Source organism: Schistocerca americana, chromosome X (assembly GCF_021461395.2).
Source record: "Schistocerca americana isolate TAMUIC-IGC-003095 chromosome X, iqSchAmer2.1, whole genome shotgun sequence".
NCBI lineage: Eukaryota > Metazoa > Arthropoda > Insecta > Orthoptera > Acrididae > Schistocerca > Schistocerca americana.
The window spans coordinates 85404101-85420155 of record NC_060130.1 but is presented as its reverse complement, the minus strand read 5'-3'; the positions used below and the strand labels follow the sequence as shown (position 1 = coordinate 85420155).

The following is a 16055-nucleotide window of genomic DNA, read 5'->3' as shown; positions in this document are numbered from 1 at the left end:
GATACTTACGGATTAAAAACATCAAGTAACTTCTTCATAAGTAAAATTATTTTTAATCTGTAGGCAACCAAATGTAATGTATTGTGGATGGTGTGTTTACAGACCCACTAATGGTGATACTTTGTAAATAAAAGCAAAAGGTGACTGCTGAAACAGTCTCAGTAGCAATATGCTCACGTACAATAATTGAAGAATTATAAGCATTGGCAGTGGAAAATTTTGTACTTCTAAGTTTTTGAACTGAACGTATTTTTTCACAGATTTATTCATAAATTGTAGATATTACTACTATATATTTTCTCCTTCAGATCATCAGGGAGGGAGCGTGAGAGGAGACGACATGATAGAGACAGAACAGATTTTGGAAGAGATGAATATTATGGAAGGTACTATGATGATGATCCGTACAAAAGGGAGAACCATCGGCAAGTCGAATGTGTAGTATTTGTTTGTTTTCTGAAAGAGAGTTTTCTTTGTTTTGTGAAATAATCTCTATCTTACTCTGTCCAGGTCACGTCCAACGAGTAGGTCCGGTTCTAGACCTGACTATGATGATTATCGAAGACCAGACTACCACGGATATGGTATGATACTTCTTTATTTACAAACAATAACTGTTTTACTAAACTGTCAAATTTTGAATTTAATATTACCATATTTTACTCACGTGTGATGTTTTTTTAAAACTCCTTGTGATAATATTTCAGTTACAAAATCTTCCACCACTTGACGCTTCCAAATACTGAAAAGAATGTATTGTACCCCTTTTGTTAAACAAAATAATATTTATACTGTGTGTAATCAATGAGATAGTAAGGATTTAGTAATCATTGAAACAAATATTATAGGTTTTGCAACCATTAGGTCAATAGACTTTGATTGGCGCATTTTTTCTGTCTTATCTGCAATCTTAAAATGATAAATTTTCACGTTTCCATGTTGACAAGTGGTAGGTAGGAATTACTGCCTGTACATTTTTCTTTGCCCTTCAGCTTCTTACCTCACAATATGAGTTAATGGTTGCAACACTGAACCCATACCCTGGGTGAATAGGATTCAAAACCCTCCCTGACCATTCTTATTTAAGTTTCCCATGCTAGGACAGTTTCTTACATGAGGCCCCAGTTCCTCCTCCTCCTCCTCCTCCTCCCCCCCCCCCCCCCCCCCCCCCTCCCTCCATAACCCCTTCCCCCATTCATTTTGCATCCTTTTCTAATCCGAGCTTGTGTTTCATCTCTAGCATCCTTGACGTTGATAGGACATAGGCATGGAATCCTAAACTTTGTGCTTTCCTTTTTCCTTTTAGGTAGCCATCTCTGTGTAACAAGAGCTGGAGGTTATTGCACAATACTGAATTGTGTTGATAGCACAATGTCAATTTTGAATGTCATATTTTGTCTTCAAAATGGCTACTCCTCAGAGGAACTGTTGACTTTGATTAAAGTGTGTGTGTGTGTCACAGGAAATCTGTTTATGGAGTTGGTTTGGGGGTATTCCATGTCTGCAAATGCCTTCGTGAGGACGTAGGTGTACTGGCAAGGGAGTTCTCATCACTGCAGATGTATCATCCACGAGTGGCTAGACTGTATGGGAGGCATTTTTTGGTGTGGAAGGGATGGCAGCTGTCGAAATGCAGGTACTGTTGGTGGTTTGTGGGTTCAGTGTGGACAGACCTATCAGAGAGGTGGGATCAATGTTCAGGAAGGTGGCACATTAGACAAAGGAGGACCAGGTGAAGCAGAGGAGAGAAAAGGTGTTGCAGTTGTGAAGGAATTTGGACAGGGTGTCTTGGCCCTTGGCCCAGATCATGAAGATATCATCAGTGACACTGACCCAGACTAGGGGTTGGGAGTTTTGTGAGGCTAGGAAGGTTTCCTCTATATGGCCCATAAATAAGTTGGCATACCTATAGGGGCGTGCCATGTGGGTGTCCATGGCTGTGACACTGATTTGTTTGTATACCTTCCCTTTAAAGACAAAGTAATTGTGTGCCAAGATATAGTTGGTAAGGTGTGTGAGGTACTGAGTTAGGAGTCTGATGGGACATTTTGAAAAGATAGTGTTTGATAGCAGTGAAGCCATGCGCATGAGATGTTGATGTGGCATTAACAGTGATGAGTAGGGATCCATGAGGTAAATGGGCGGGAGATGGTGGAAAGATGGTAAGGGAAGTGGTTAGTATCTTTGATGTGGGAGGCTGGGTTTTGGGCATTTGGTTGGAGGTGTTGATCAACAAGAGTGAAAATTCTCTCAGTGGGAGTGCAGTAGCCATCTGCAGTGGGGCATCCAGGATTATTTGGTTTGTGAATTTTGGGAGCATGTAGAAGGTGTGTGGGATGTTGTTTGGGTGAGGAGGGAGATGAACTCAGGTGAGAGGTTCTAGGATTTCATTGGTGATGGGAGGTTATGTTGGACTTCTGGGATGGGATCAGTCAGGTAGAGTTTGTTGGTGGAGGAGTCAGTTGGTGTCGGCATTTTGTCGGGTAGTCACTGCGACTCATCACAACAGTGGTGGAGCCTTTGTCTGCAGGGAAGATGATTAGGTCTGGTTCTGTTTTCACGTTGTGTATGGCTGTCTTTTCTTCTGCCAAAAGGTTAATGTCTTTAGGAAGGGACATGGGGAAGGATGGTGAGGCCAAGTTTGGAGGTAAGGAATTCTTGGAAGCAGACTAGGAGGTGATAAGGGGAGAGGGTCACAGTTCGATGGTGATATGAACTGGGAGAGGCAAGGTTCTCCATTGGGATTAGGTTCACTTTGGCTGGAGGAATTGGTGGCAAAGAAGTGTTTCCACTGTAGGGATCTGAAGGAGAAGAGTAGGTCTTTGACATGTCCAACATGGTTACATTTGGGGGTAACACTGAAATACCTGTATTTCATGCCCAAGCTCAAGGAGATAAATGATTTACAAATGTAAATATTTGACATCCTAAAGATAATGGCAGAGGCCGCAAAAGCCTACTTACAGAGTTTAAAGTGAAGAATGTAGAGATAGTCTTCAGCTACTTACGTACTGCTCCTATAGGACATTGTTATTATTATTATTATTATTATTATTATTATTTAAACACTGACTCCAGACCTTGTTGGGTGCAGCTCATATATATGAACAGCAATTAATCATAAATGATCACAATCATGATTCAGTCTAATTTCCAAACTTTTGCTCGTTCTATGATCTAGCAATGTCTGTTAGTACAACCTCCACAATGGGTAATGCAGTTGTAATTTATTCTCTCAATCATAACTATAGTTTGTTCAATATTATTTATTTTGTTTTTAAGCATTTAGTTCCTAATTAAATTTCTCCCTTGTTTCACCTGGATGTTTACCATCTTGTTTCCAATATGATTAAAAGTTGGTAAACTTGTTACTCATTATTCTAATTTATAAACAGAGAAAAAATGTTCATTTGTAACTCACTTGGTATCTCATTATAGACTCCAATAGCCAAATGAAGTATTATTTCTTCATCTGATTGGTTTAGAGTCAAGTATTAATTTTTAAGGACAATATTTTCACATTTGACTGTTAGCTTTACTTAAAAATCGCTATAAATGTTTATATATCAGTATACCCTACAGGAGAACTCCTGTTGCAGATTTGTTCAAATTGATAAGGAGCAAATCAAATTTTAGGCAGACATAGGTATGTTACAGTTTCTTGTGTATCACTTGCACTTTTGCTGCACGAGTCAAATGTCACTTGATTGTTCGAGTAGCACTCAATACCGTGTTGAGCTCAATGGTGTATTGGAAAATCTCGGATTCATTTGACCTTCAGTATCTTTTGCTCAGCCCCATTTTCCATTATATAATGGTTGCAGAAATCTGTGAGTATAAACAATAGTTCTGTTTGCTCCTGCTATTCATCATTTTTGTTCACTATATCTTGTGTGTTTAACACATATCAAGTGTGTGTCTCATTAAATTATGACAATTTGCATGTAACTCATGCTGTGGATGAACTGCCACATTGTAACGCAAAAAGCTAAAATTTATTGTTTTTTCTCTTTCTGGTGTAAAGTAAAATTTGGTTCACATTTCCAAGTATCTGTAGGAGATGAAGTATTAGTATCTATAAATTTTCACGTGTTTACATTACTATCAAGTTTCCATAATGATACATCAGCTTTCACAGTAAGCATGTAATTAACTTGCCATAATATAACAAAAAATCGCTCCTGCGAGTCCAGCGGCTAGAATAAGCCTGCGGTATTCCTGCCTATCATAAGAGGCAAATAAAAGTAGTCTCAAATGTCTCTGCCTTTATGTGATGGTCCCCTGTACGGTTTGACCTCTATACTTCCAAATTTTTTCCAAAGAGCGAGCCAATTGGGGAAGGGCGCCTTACATGGTGCATCCTGTCCATTGCACAATGAGACCTTTAGCCCACTTTCTCATCATGGCATTGCAGTCCCGCTCACTCTCCATCTCTTTGACGAGGATACATTCCTGGGTGCAGTTTCCGCCATCCACTATGCTGTGTCGCTTTCTGCACCGACGAGGACCATCAACTTCTTTGCACCTGATATCTAGCACAGTAGCCAGTCCGTTGTGGTGGGGCCGCCATGTACCATGTTGGTTGTAGCCCCCTGACAACACAGGGATCGCTCTGCTGATCTACATCTACATCTACATTTATACTCCGCAAGCCACCCAACGGTGTGTGGCGGAGGGCACTTTACGTGCCACTGTCATTACCTCCCTTTTCTGTTCCAGTCGCGTATGGTTCGCGGGAAGAAGAACTGTCTGAAAGCCTCCGTGCGCGCTCGAATCTCTCTAATTTTACATTCATGATCTCCTCGGGAGGTATAAGTAGGGGGAAGCAATATATTCGATGCCTCATCCAGAAACGCACCCTCTCGAAACCTGGCGAGCAAGCTACACCGCGATGCAGAGCGCCTCTCTTGCAGAGTCTGCCACTTGAGTTTGCTAAACTATCACGGTTACCAAATAACCCTGTGACGAAACACACCGCTCTTCTTTGGATCTTCTCTGTCTCCTCCGTCAACCCGATCTGGTACGGATCCCACACTGATGAGCAATACTCAAGTATAGGTCGAACGAGTGTTTTGTAAGCCACCTCCTTTGTTGATGGACTACATTTTCAAAGGACTCTCCCAATGAATCTCAACCTGGTACCCGCCTTACCAACAATTAATTTTATATGATCATTCCACTTCAAATCGTTCCGCATGCATACTCCCAGATATTTTACAGAAGTAACTGCTACCAATGTTTGTTCCACTATCATACAATAAAGGATCCTTCTTTCTATGTATTCGCAATACATTACATTTGTCTATGTTAAGGGTCAGTTGCCACTCCCTGCACCAAGTGCCTATCCGCCGCAGATCTTCCTGCATTTCGCTACAATTTTATACTGCTGCAACTTCTCTGTATACTACAGCATCATCCGCGAAAAACCGCATGGAAATTCCGACACTATCTACTAGGTCATTTATATATATTGTGAAAAGTAATGGTCCCATAACACTCCCCTGTGGCATGCCAGAGGTTACTTTAACGTCTGTAGACATCTCTCCATTGATAACAACATGCTGTGTTCTGTTTGCTAAAAACTCTTCAATCCAGCCACACAGCTGGTCTGATATTCCGTAGGCTCTCACTTTCTTTATCAGGCGACAGTGCGGAACTGTATCGAACGCCTTCCGGAAGTCAAGGAAAATAGCATCTACCTGGGAGCCTGTATCTAATATTTTCTGGGTCTCGTGAACAAATAAAGTGAGTTGGGTCTCACACGATAGCTGTTTCCGGAATCCATGTTGATTCCTACAGAGTAGATTCTGGGTTTCCAAAAACGACATGATACACGAGCAACAAACATGTTCTAAAATTCTACAACAGATCGACGTCAGTGATATAGGTCTATAGTTTTGCGCGTCTGCTCGATGACCCTTCTTGAAGATCGACGTCAGAGATATAGGTCTATAGTTTTGCACATCTGCTCGATGACCCTTCTTTGAAGACTGGGACTATCTGTGCTCTTTTCCAATCATTTGGAACCTTCCGTTCCTCTAGAGACTTGGGGTACACGGCTGTTAAAAGGGGGACAAGTTCTTTTGCGTACTCTGTGTAGAATCGAATTGGCATCCCGTCAGGTCCAGTGGACTTTCCTCTGTTGAGTGATTCCAGTTGCTTTTCTATTCCTTGGACACTTATTTCGATGTCAGCCATTTTTTCGTTTGTGCGAGGATTTAGAGAAGGAACTGCAGTGCTGTCTTCCTCTGTGAAACAGCTTTGGAAAAAGGTGTTTAGTATTTCAGCTTTACGCGTTTCATCCTCTGTTTCAATGCCATCATCATCCCGGAGTGTCTGGATATGCTGTTTCGAGCCACTTACTGATTTAACATAAGACCAGAACTTCCTAGGATTTTCTGTCAAGTCGGTACATAGAATTTTACTTTCGAATTCACTGAACGCTTCACGCATAGCCCTCCTTAAGCTAACTTTGACATTGTTTAGCTTCTGTTTGTCTGAGAGGTTTTGGCTGCGTTTACACTTGGAGTGAAGCTCTCTTTGCTTTCGCAGTAGTTTCCTAACTATGTTGTTGAACCACGGTGGGTTTTTCCCGTCCCTCACAGTTTTACTCGGCACCTACCTGTCTAAAATGTATTTTACAATTGCCTTGAACGTTTTCCATAAACACTCAACATTGTCAGTGTCGGAACAGAAATTTTCGTTTTGGTCTGTTAGGTAGTCTGAAATCTGCCTTCTATTACTCTTGCTAAACAGATAAACCTTCCTCCCTTTTTTTATATTCCTATTAACTTCCATATTCAGGGATGCTGCAACGGCCTTATGATCACTGATTCCCTGTTCTGTACATACAGAGTCAAAAAGTTCGGGTCTGTTTGTTATCAGTAGGTCCAAGAAGTTATCTCCACGAGTCGGTTCTCTGTTTAATTGCTCGAGGTAATTTTCGGATAGTGCACTCAGTATAATGTCACTCGATGCTCTGTCCCTACCACCCGTCCTAAAAATCTGAGTGTCCCAGTCTGTATCTGGTAAATTGAAATCTCCACCTAAGACTATAACATGCCGAGAAAATTTATGTGAAATGTATTCCAAATTTTCTCTCAGTTGTTCTGCCATTAATGCTGCTGAGGCGGGAGGTCGGTAAGAGGAGCCAACAATTAACCTAGCTCGGTTGTTGAGTGTAACCTCCACCCATAATAATTCACAGGAACTATCAAGTTCTACTTCACAACAGGATAAACTACTACTAACAGCGACAAACACACCACCACCGGTTGCATGCAATCTATCCTTTCTAAACACCGTCTGTGCCTTTGTAAAAATTTCAGCAGAATTTATCTCTGGCTTGAGCTAGCTTTCTGTACCTATAACGATTTCAGCTTCGGTGCTTTCTGTCAGCGCTTGAAGTTCCGGTACTTTACCAATGCAGCTTCGACAGTTTACAATTACAATACCGATTGCTGCTTGGCCCCCGCATGTCCTGACTTTGCCCTGCACCCTTTGAGGCTGCTGCCCTTTCTGTACTTGCCCGAGGCCATCTAACCTAAAAAACCGCCCAGTCCACGCCACACAACCCCTGCTACCCGTGTAGCCGCTTGCTGCGTGCAGTGGACTCCTGACCTATCCAGCGGAACCCGAAACCCCACCACCCTATGGCGCAAGTCGAGGAATCTGCAGCCCACACGGTCGCAGAACCGTCTCAGCCTCTGATTCAGACCCTCCACTCGGCTCTGTACCAAAGGTCCGCAGTCAGTCCTGTCGACGATGCTGCAGATGGTGAGCTCTGCTTTCATCCCGCTAGCGAGACTGGCAGTCTTCACCAAAGCAGATAGCCGCCGGAAGCCAGAGAGGATTTCCTCCGATCCATAGCGACACACATCATTGGTGCCGACATGAGCAACCATCTGCAGATGGGTGCACCCTGTACCCTCATGGCATCCAGAAGGACCCTTTCCACATCTGGAATGACTCCCCCCGGTATGCACACGGAGTGCACAGTGGTTTTCTTCCCCTCTCTTGCTGCCATATCCCTAAGGGGCCCCATTACGCGCCTGGCGTTGGAGCTCTCAACTACCAGTAAGCCCACCCTCTGCGACCGCCCGGATCTTGCAGACTGAGGGGTAACCTCTGGAACAGGACAAGCAGCGATGTCCGGCTGAAGATCAGTATCAGCCGGAGACAGATCCTGAAACCGGTTCGTCAGACAAACTGGAGAGGCCTTTCGTTCAGCCCTCCGGAATGTCTTTCGCCCCCTGCCACACCTCGAGAAAACCTCCCACTCTACCACAGGTGAGGGATCATCCTCAATGCGGGCAGTATCCCGGGCAGCCACAGTCGTAGTCCGATCGGGGGATGCGTGGGTCGAGCTGGCCGTCCCCGACAAACCCCCATCCCGACCCCCACAGTGGTGCCCATTGGCAACAGCCTCAAGCTGTGTGACCGAAGCCAACACTGCCTGAACCTGGGAGCGAAGGGATGCCAACTCAGCCTGCATCCGAACACAGCAGTTGCAGTCCCTATCCGTGCTAAAAACTGTTGTGCAAAGAACGTCTGAAATAATCTACAGAGAGCACAACCAATTCGACACAAAATTTAAACGGTTATAAAATACAAGATTGCCTAGTAAATGCAGTAGTGCTGCTACTTGCGTACTGCTGACACACTGCTCGGCAGCGGAAGAAGACTATGCGATTTTACACTATTCAGGTACTAGAACATTTTGCTACAACTATCAAATACTATAATACGCACGAAATTTATGAATTAACCAATGCAAATACCAAAAACACGCAAAGAAATTAAGAATTAAACTGTGCCGTTAACTCCCCACATATGCCAAGGAGTAGATACCTATCTCCCTGGGGCATCGGGACTCCCGGCAATGGCCATCCTGCCAGGTGGCGCTTTCTGTGGCTGGGTGGCACCTATGTGGAGGGCCCCTGGTTGGAGTGGGTGGCATCAGGGTGGAAGACACAATGAACTGTGGCACATCTTCTCTTGCTGGTGACCAGCCGCCAGCAGTCTCGAAGTGTTCCAGGGCTCAATTAAATGCAAACACATATGACCCCAAATTGTTTCCCTCCATGGCCACACCATGGGAGGAACGAAGCCACACCATGGGTGGAACGGAAGGCTAAGAATGACAGCGAAGCTACTTCGCCCTGGTACCTAGTATGTATGAGAGTTGATAGGGAATCCTTTTTGTCCATGAAGCCTCAGTTCTTTGTAGAGCATTTATAGGACAAGTTTCTACATTTATACTCCGCAAGCCACCCAATGGTGTGTGGCGGAGGGCACTTTACGTGCCACTGTCATTACCTCCCTTTCCTGTTCCAGTCGGGTATGGTTCGCGGGAAGAACGACTGCTGGAAAGTGTCCGAGAGTCTGCCACTTGAGTTTGCTAAACACCTCTGTAACGGTATCACGGTTACCAAATAACCCTGTGATGAAACGCGCCACTCTTCTTTGTATCTTCTCTATCTCCTCTGTCAACCCGACCTGCTACGGATCCCACACTGATGAGCAATACTCAAGTATAGGTCGAACAAGTGTTTTGTAAGCCACCTCCTTTGTTGATGGACTACATTTTCTAAGGACTCTCCCAATGAATCTCAACCTGGCACCAGCCTTACCAACAATTAATTTTATATGATAATTCCACTTCAAATCGTTCCGTACTCATACTCCCAGATATTTTACGGAAGTAACTGCTACCAGTGTTTGTTCCACTATCATATAATCATACAATAAAGGATCCTTCTTTCTATGTATTCGCAATACATTACATTTGTCTATGTTAAGAGTCAGTTGCCACTCCCTGTACCAAGTGTCTATCCGCTGCAGATCTTCCTGCATTTTGGTGCAATTTTCTACTGCTGCAATTTCTCTCTATACTACAGCATCATCCGCGAAAAGTCGCATGCAACTTCCGACACTATCTACTAGATACAGCAGAGGCTGCAAATTACCGTCGACGGCACTGAGACGTGTCCATATGCGTACATGGTATAGTGGCCCAGAACACGACTGGCCCACCTCCCTGCTAGCTGTACCAAGACGCTATGCAGGTCCCACACTAATCGGCCAAGGTCATCCGACATGACAGCTGAAGGTTAACAATATGATCCACTGTAGGCCAGTCAGTGCTACTGTGTTTTTTTTTTTTTTTTTTTTTTTTAAATTCATGTTACAAAGACCATTACACGAGTCTGGTGACCCGCGATCTCACTGACTAGATATCACAAACGAAATCGAAAGGTTACATCCCATATTTCTCTTGCGTTGTGGCCACTAAAGAGATAACTTTTTTAACCGCATTACAAACCTTCGCTGAGTCGTCGGAATACTGACAATAACATGCAACCAATAAAATGACGCCACAGTCACAACCAAAGAAAAGAAAAAGATGTCGAATACAACTGTTGCCTCAAAGATAAAACTATCTGAGGTGAAGTTTGCTGTGACACTAATAAACCAAACGTTAACTTTTTAACGTTCCATATACGTCTGCACACTGCGTTCGGCTTCTAGGAAAGAAAAGTTTTACAATTACTATCGACCTGTTCCACACTAGCACCAAGTGTCTTTCACATATTTTCGTGAGTTAGAGCACCAGAGCTCAAAGAACAAAGAGCTGACTACTTTCTAGCTGCTCCTCTGCGGATTCGCAGCCAGGAAAATGTGCCCACCAATCACTGACCGACCACAGAAGACGTGCTGCTAACAACGAAACATGAACAGTTTCCGAGTTCACGGGAAGAATGAGCAAATAACAGGGAGCCGAGTAGCACGAATGAAAACTGCGTCCAGCGAAACTCGCGCCCGTACTAAAATCTGTAAAAGTCGCGCCTAGTAATTCACGCTCACTGGGTGACGGCCTGCCTGCCTGCCTGCCTGCCTGCCTGCCTGCCTGCCTGTCTGACCCTGATCCCTGAGAGTTGACGCCCACCGGGCACGCCCCCCACGCCCACCCGCAGTCGGGTGCCACGCCGCCCTGTCCCAGCCGCGGTGTAAACACCCTTCTGGCCGATGAGGGTCGACATGACGTTGTACGATACGTCCTCATACAAACACATATTGCACTGGTTCTGGTTGTTTTAATGATTAAAGAGTACTTTAGTTTCTTATAGTGATTAAAGCGTGCTTTCGTTTCTTCTACAGTGCATAGTCTGTCCATATATGAAAATTCGTTATACACTGTGACGTTAAAAATGTTCGTTATTATGAAAAGTTATTTATGAAGCATAAAATTTCAATTACAATGAAAGCAGGTGCTGACAGGTTTGAAAATTACCGAACAATCAGTTTTGAAAAACTTGAGCAACATGCGTGACACCACGACTTATCTCCGAAGGGAGCCTAAAGAAAAGCAAACCCACGCATCCAGCACCCGCAGACCCAGAGAAAGCCCCGACAATGCTGACCAGAACACTCCCTTCCAAACTCTGAAGGTGGCTGAGGCAAAACACAGGAAGCGAAAGGCCGCTCACAACCTGTACAGAAACCATATGGCAGCCACAAAGAGTCGAGAGGCACGAAAGGGAAGCAGCGGCCGGCAAGGGAGCGAGACAGGGTTGTAGCCTATCCCTGATGTTATTCGATCTGTATACCGAGTAAGTAGCAAAGGAAACAAAAGAAAAACTCAGAGCAGGAATCAAAACCCATGGAGAAGAAATAAAAAATCCCTGAGGCCCGCCGACGACACCGCAACTCTGCCAGAGACAGCAAAGCACCCGGAAGAGCAGCTGAATGGTGTCCCGAAAGGAGGACAAAAGATGAACATTTGAATTCAAAGAAATAGTATCGGCAGCAATTGAGAGATTTATACCAAATAAATTAACAAACGACGGAGCTGATCCCCCATGATACACAAAATGGGTCAAAACACTCTTGCAGAAACAACGAAAAAAGTGGAGGGCTTGTCTAAAATGCGGTCTGGGTCAGTCTTGATAAAAAAAAGCATCCTCTGTCCAGTCACGGGCATTACTCACTTGTGACAAGCTGGGGGATGTTCCTGTTACTATCACACTCCATAAAAGCTTAAATATGGTCGAGGTTGTTATCTTCCACAAGGGATCTTCTTTTACAATCTGATGATGAGCTACGCGCCAACTTAGAGCGATGAGGTGTTGATTTCGTTCGGCACGTCGACCAGGGTCCGAGGGATAACCAGGTTGCCACCGGTGCCTTCATCTTGGCCTTCGAGGGTGACACATTACTTGAGAAGGTGAAGGTGATGGTCTGCCGCTGTGATGTCAAGCCATATATCCCTCCCTCAATGCGGTGCTTTAAGTGTTGGTAGTTCGACCATATGTCTTCCCTCTGTGCTTCCAGCTTCATATGTCGAGATTGTGGTTGTCCATCTCATCCCAATACTCCATGTAACCCACCCTCCCATCTGTGTCAACTGTGGAGAGCACCATTCCCCTTGCTTGTCAGACTGTAGGATTCTACAGAAGGAAAGGGAAATAATGGAATACAGGACCCTGGGATGACTGACCTACACTGAGGCTAAAAGGAAATTTTAAGGGCTCCATCCCATGTGCATGACAACATCTTATGCCGCTGCTATCACTACTGTTACAGCCCCATCCATTGCACCAATTCCAGTCAGTACTCAGAGCCGTAAGACCATACTGCCCCCTTGATTGTGGAGAGCACTTCCCTCCCTGTTGCTCTCACACCACCTACCTCGGGAGCAGCACCCCCACAACCATCGGGGACATTACTCCCCACTTCTAAGCAGGAGAAGCGTAACTTGCCTCGGCTTCTCTTGGTAGGAAGGGGTCCCTTGGGTCACTCCCTTCCCAGGTTCCTACCAGTGGCAAAGCAGACACCCGCCAGTGGCTGAAGAAGCCACAGGTAGCTGGTCGTTGGGCTTTCGTGGTCCTCTTCAGTCCCGGAGACTGAATCAAAGAAGCCCTCTCAGCTAGAGCAACCCAAGGAACAGTGCAAAAAATCGAAACCGAAGAGCCCTAAGAACAAGGAAACTGCAGTGGCACCCACACCACCACTACCTACAAGCTCTGCTTCTAAGGATGAGGTGGAGATTCTGGCGTCCACTGAGGACTTAGATCTCGCTGGACCCTCAACCACGATGGATGTTGTTCCCATAGGTACTCAATCGGTGGCAGCAGGTGACCCAGAGGCGTAATCTGCCTCCTCGGTCCCTTCACACCTTTTTCGGCTGTGGACAATGTCATTCTCCAGTGGAATTGCAGTGGTTTTTTCCATCGCCTTGCTGAGCTCCACCAACTTATCAGCCTTCACCCATTCTTCTGTATTGCTCTCCAGGAAACTTGGTTTCCGGCGATGCAAACCCTCGCCCTCCGTGGCTACTAGGGTTATTATAAGAATCGGGCAACTTATGCGAGGATATCTGGTGGAGTCTGCATCTATGCCCTTAACTCACTTTACAGCAAGTGTGTACCTCCTTAAACACCTTTAGAGGCTGTCGCTGTTTGGGTGCGGATGCCTCAGGCTGTTACTGTCTGCAGTATTTATCTTCCACCAGATGGTGATGTCTCACAGCATGTATTGGCTGTGCTGATAGCCCAACTGCTGCCCCTCTTAAATAATGGTGCCCACTCACATTTCAGTGTGGCGCATGGCATGTACTCAGCCATCGACCTTTCAGTCTGCAGCCCTAGCCTTCTACTGTCTGTCCAATGGAGATTGGCCTTGGAGATCGGCCTTTCGAAGTGTGTTCTCCAGTCAGTTTTGCGGCAGAAGGTCCTCGGTACCTGGGGTGATGAATGGCGCCCCCTGCCTTCACCCAACAAACTTCGGGTCATCAAGGAGACTACCAGTGTGTGGCGTTCCTCCTTGCGGGCCTCTCACAAGGACTCTGTTGTACTCGGCAAGCTGTGCATTGGCCACACCTGGATGACCCACGGTTATTTATTGTGCTGCGAGGACCCACCTCTCTGTCGCTGTGGTTCAGCGTTGACAGTGGTCCACATTTTGTTGGACTGTCCGTTTTTAACTGTGCTCAGGCAGACGTTTGCACTGCCGGATACGCTCCCTGTACTTTTAACAGATAACGCTGCCATGGCAGGCTTAGTTTTGTGTTTTATTCGAGCAGGGGGCTTTTATCGCTCAATCTGAGGGTTCGTTTCTTTTGTGTGTTGTGTCTGGCCTTTGGCCAGCAGTTTTAGAGTGGGGTTTTTAGTGTGTCTCTTAGTGGTTGGCTCTTCCTTTTATGTTTCCATGGTCAGCCAGCCACTGTACCGTTCTGTGTGCTTTTACTTCCTTTTGTCTGGTCTTTGTCTGTGTCTTTCTTGTTCTGTGTAGTTCTTTGTCATCTCCATTGCTTGTTTTATATTTCTTGTGGGTGTTTCATGATCATGGGAAAAGGGACCGATGGCCTTTGTAGTCTGGTCCCTTCAACCCCCACAAACCAACCTAACAAAGAATGCTTTTGAAAATGGGAAATATTTCCTAAAATACATTACACATTTAGAGGACAAGTTTGGGCAGTACCGTCACGCCTCATAACAGCTTAAATATGGTCCGGGGTATTATATTCCACAGGGACCTTCTTTTGCAGTCTGACCATGAGCTGCGCGTGAACTTGTAGGGACTAAGAGTTCATTTCATCGGGCGCGTCCGTCGGGGTTCGAGGGATAATCAGGTTGCCACCGATGCCTTCATCTTGGCCTTCGAGGGTGACACATTACCCGAGAAGGTCAAGGTGATGATCTACTGCCGTGATGTCAAGCCACATGTCCCTCCCGTGATGGGCTGATTTAAGTGCTGGAAGTTCGGCCATATGTCTTCCCACTGTACTTCCAGCATCACATGTCGAGATTGTGGACGTCAATCCCATCCCAATACTCCATGTGTCCCACCTCCCATCTGTGTCAACTGTGGAAAGCATCATTCCCCTTGCTCACCAGACTGCAGGATTTCACAGCAACAAAGGAAAATCATGGAATACAAAACCCTGGAGCCACTGACCTAAACTGAGGCCAAGAGGAAATTTGAACGCCTACATCCTATGGCTATGACATTCTCTTATGCTGCCGCTCTGAGAAAAGTTGTAGCCCCATTAGTTCCGTGAATTCCAGTCAGCTCACAGAGCTGGAAGACTACACCTGCCCTCTTGATGGTGGGGACACTTCCCTTCACGTTGCTCCTGCACCACCTACCTTGGGAACACCGTACCCCCGACTATCTTCTCAGCTGGAGAAGTGTAAGTCTTCTTCAGCTCCTCTCGCTAGGAAGGGGTCCCTTGGGTCACTCCCTTCCCAGCTTTCTGCTAGTGTGAAAGATGACACCCACTAGTGGCTGAATTACCCAAAAGCAGCTGGTCGTAGGGCTTCGTGGTCATCCTCAGTCCCGGAGACTGAATCAGTGAAGCCCTCCCAGCCAGAGAAACCCAAGGATCAGCGTGAGAAATCCAGAAAGATGACCTGAAGACCAAGGGAAATGCGTTGGCACCCACACCACCGCTGCCTACAAGCTATGCGTCTGAGGAAGAGATCAAGAATCTGGCATCCGCTGAGGACCTAGATCTCACCAGACCCTCAGATACAATGGATATAGCCTGTTCAGGAAATAAGTTTGGCAGCAGGTGACCCTGAGGCGTAGACTGCCTCATTGAGTGTTTCATGCCTTCCCAGTCTTACGATCCCGTCATCCTCCAGTGGAATTGCGGTGGTTTTTTCCACCACATGGCTGAGTTATGGCAACTGTTAAGCTGTACACCTGTTTTCAGCATTGCCCTCCAGGAAAACTGGTTCCTGGCAATGCGGACCCCTGCCCTTCGCGGCCACAGGGTATATTACAAGAACCATAGCGAATATAATAGTGTGTCAGGTGGAGTTTGCGTTTATGTCCTGAACTCGGTATGTAGTGAACCTGTGCCCCTTCAAACTCCTCTTGAAGCTGTGGCTGTCAGGGTATGGATGATGCAGGAAATAACTGTCTGCAACATAATCTCCCTCCAGATGGTGCGGTACTCCTGAACGTATTGGCTGCACTGACTGATCAACTTCCTAAACCTTTCCTACTTTTGGGAGATTTTAAAGCCCATAACCCCTTAGTGACTGTGG

The 16055-nt window shown here is 45.6% G+C and overlaps 1 protein-coding gene across 3 annotated transcripts in view; it reads left to right on the top strand.

Annotated features, from left to right (window-relative positions):
- LOC124556598 (protein transport protein Sec16A-like) overlaps positions 1-16055 on the top strand; it is a 233192-nt gene that overhangs the window by 103828 nt on the left and 113309 nt on the right. For all 3 annotated transcript variants that reach the window (XM_047130565.1, XM_047130564.1, XM_047130566.1), the window contains exons 9-10: positions 309-425; positions 511-584. In XM_047130565.1, the coding sequence (XP_046986521.1) occupies positions 309-425; positions 511-584 (191 nt within the window). The remainder of the gene's footprint in view (positions 1-308; positions 426-510; positions 585-16055) is intronic.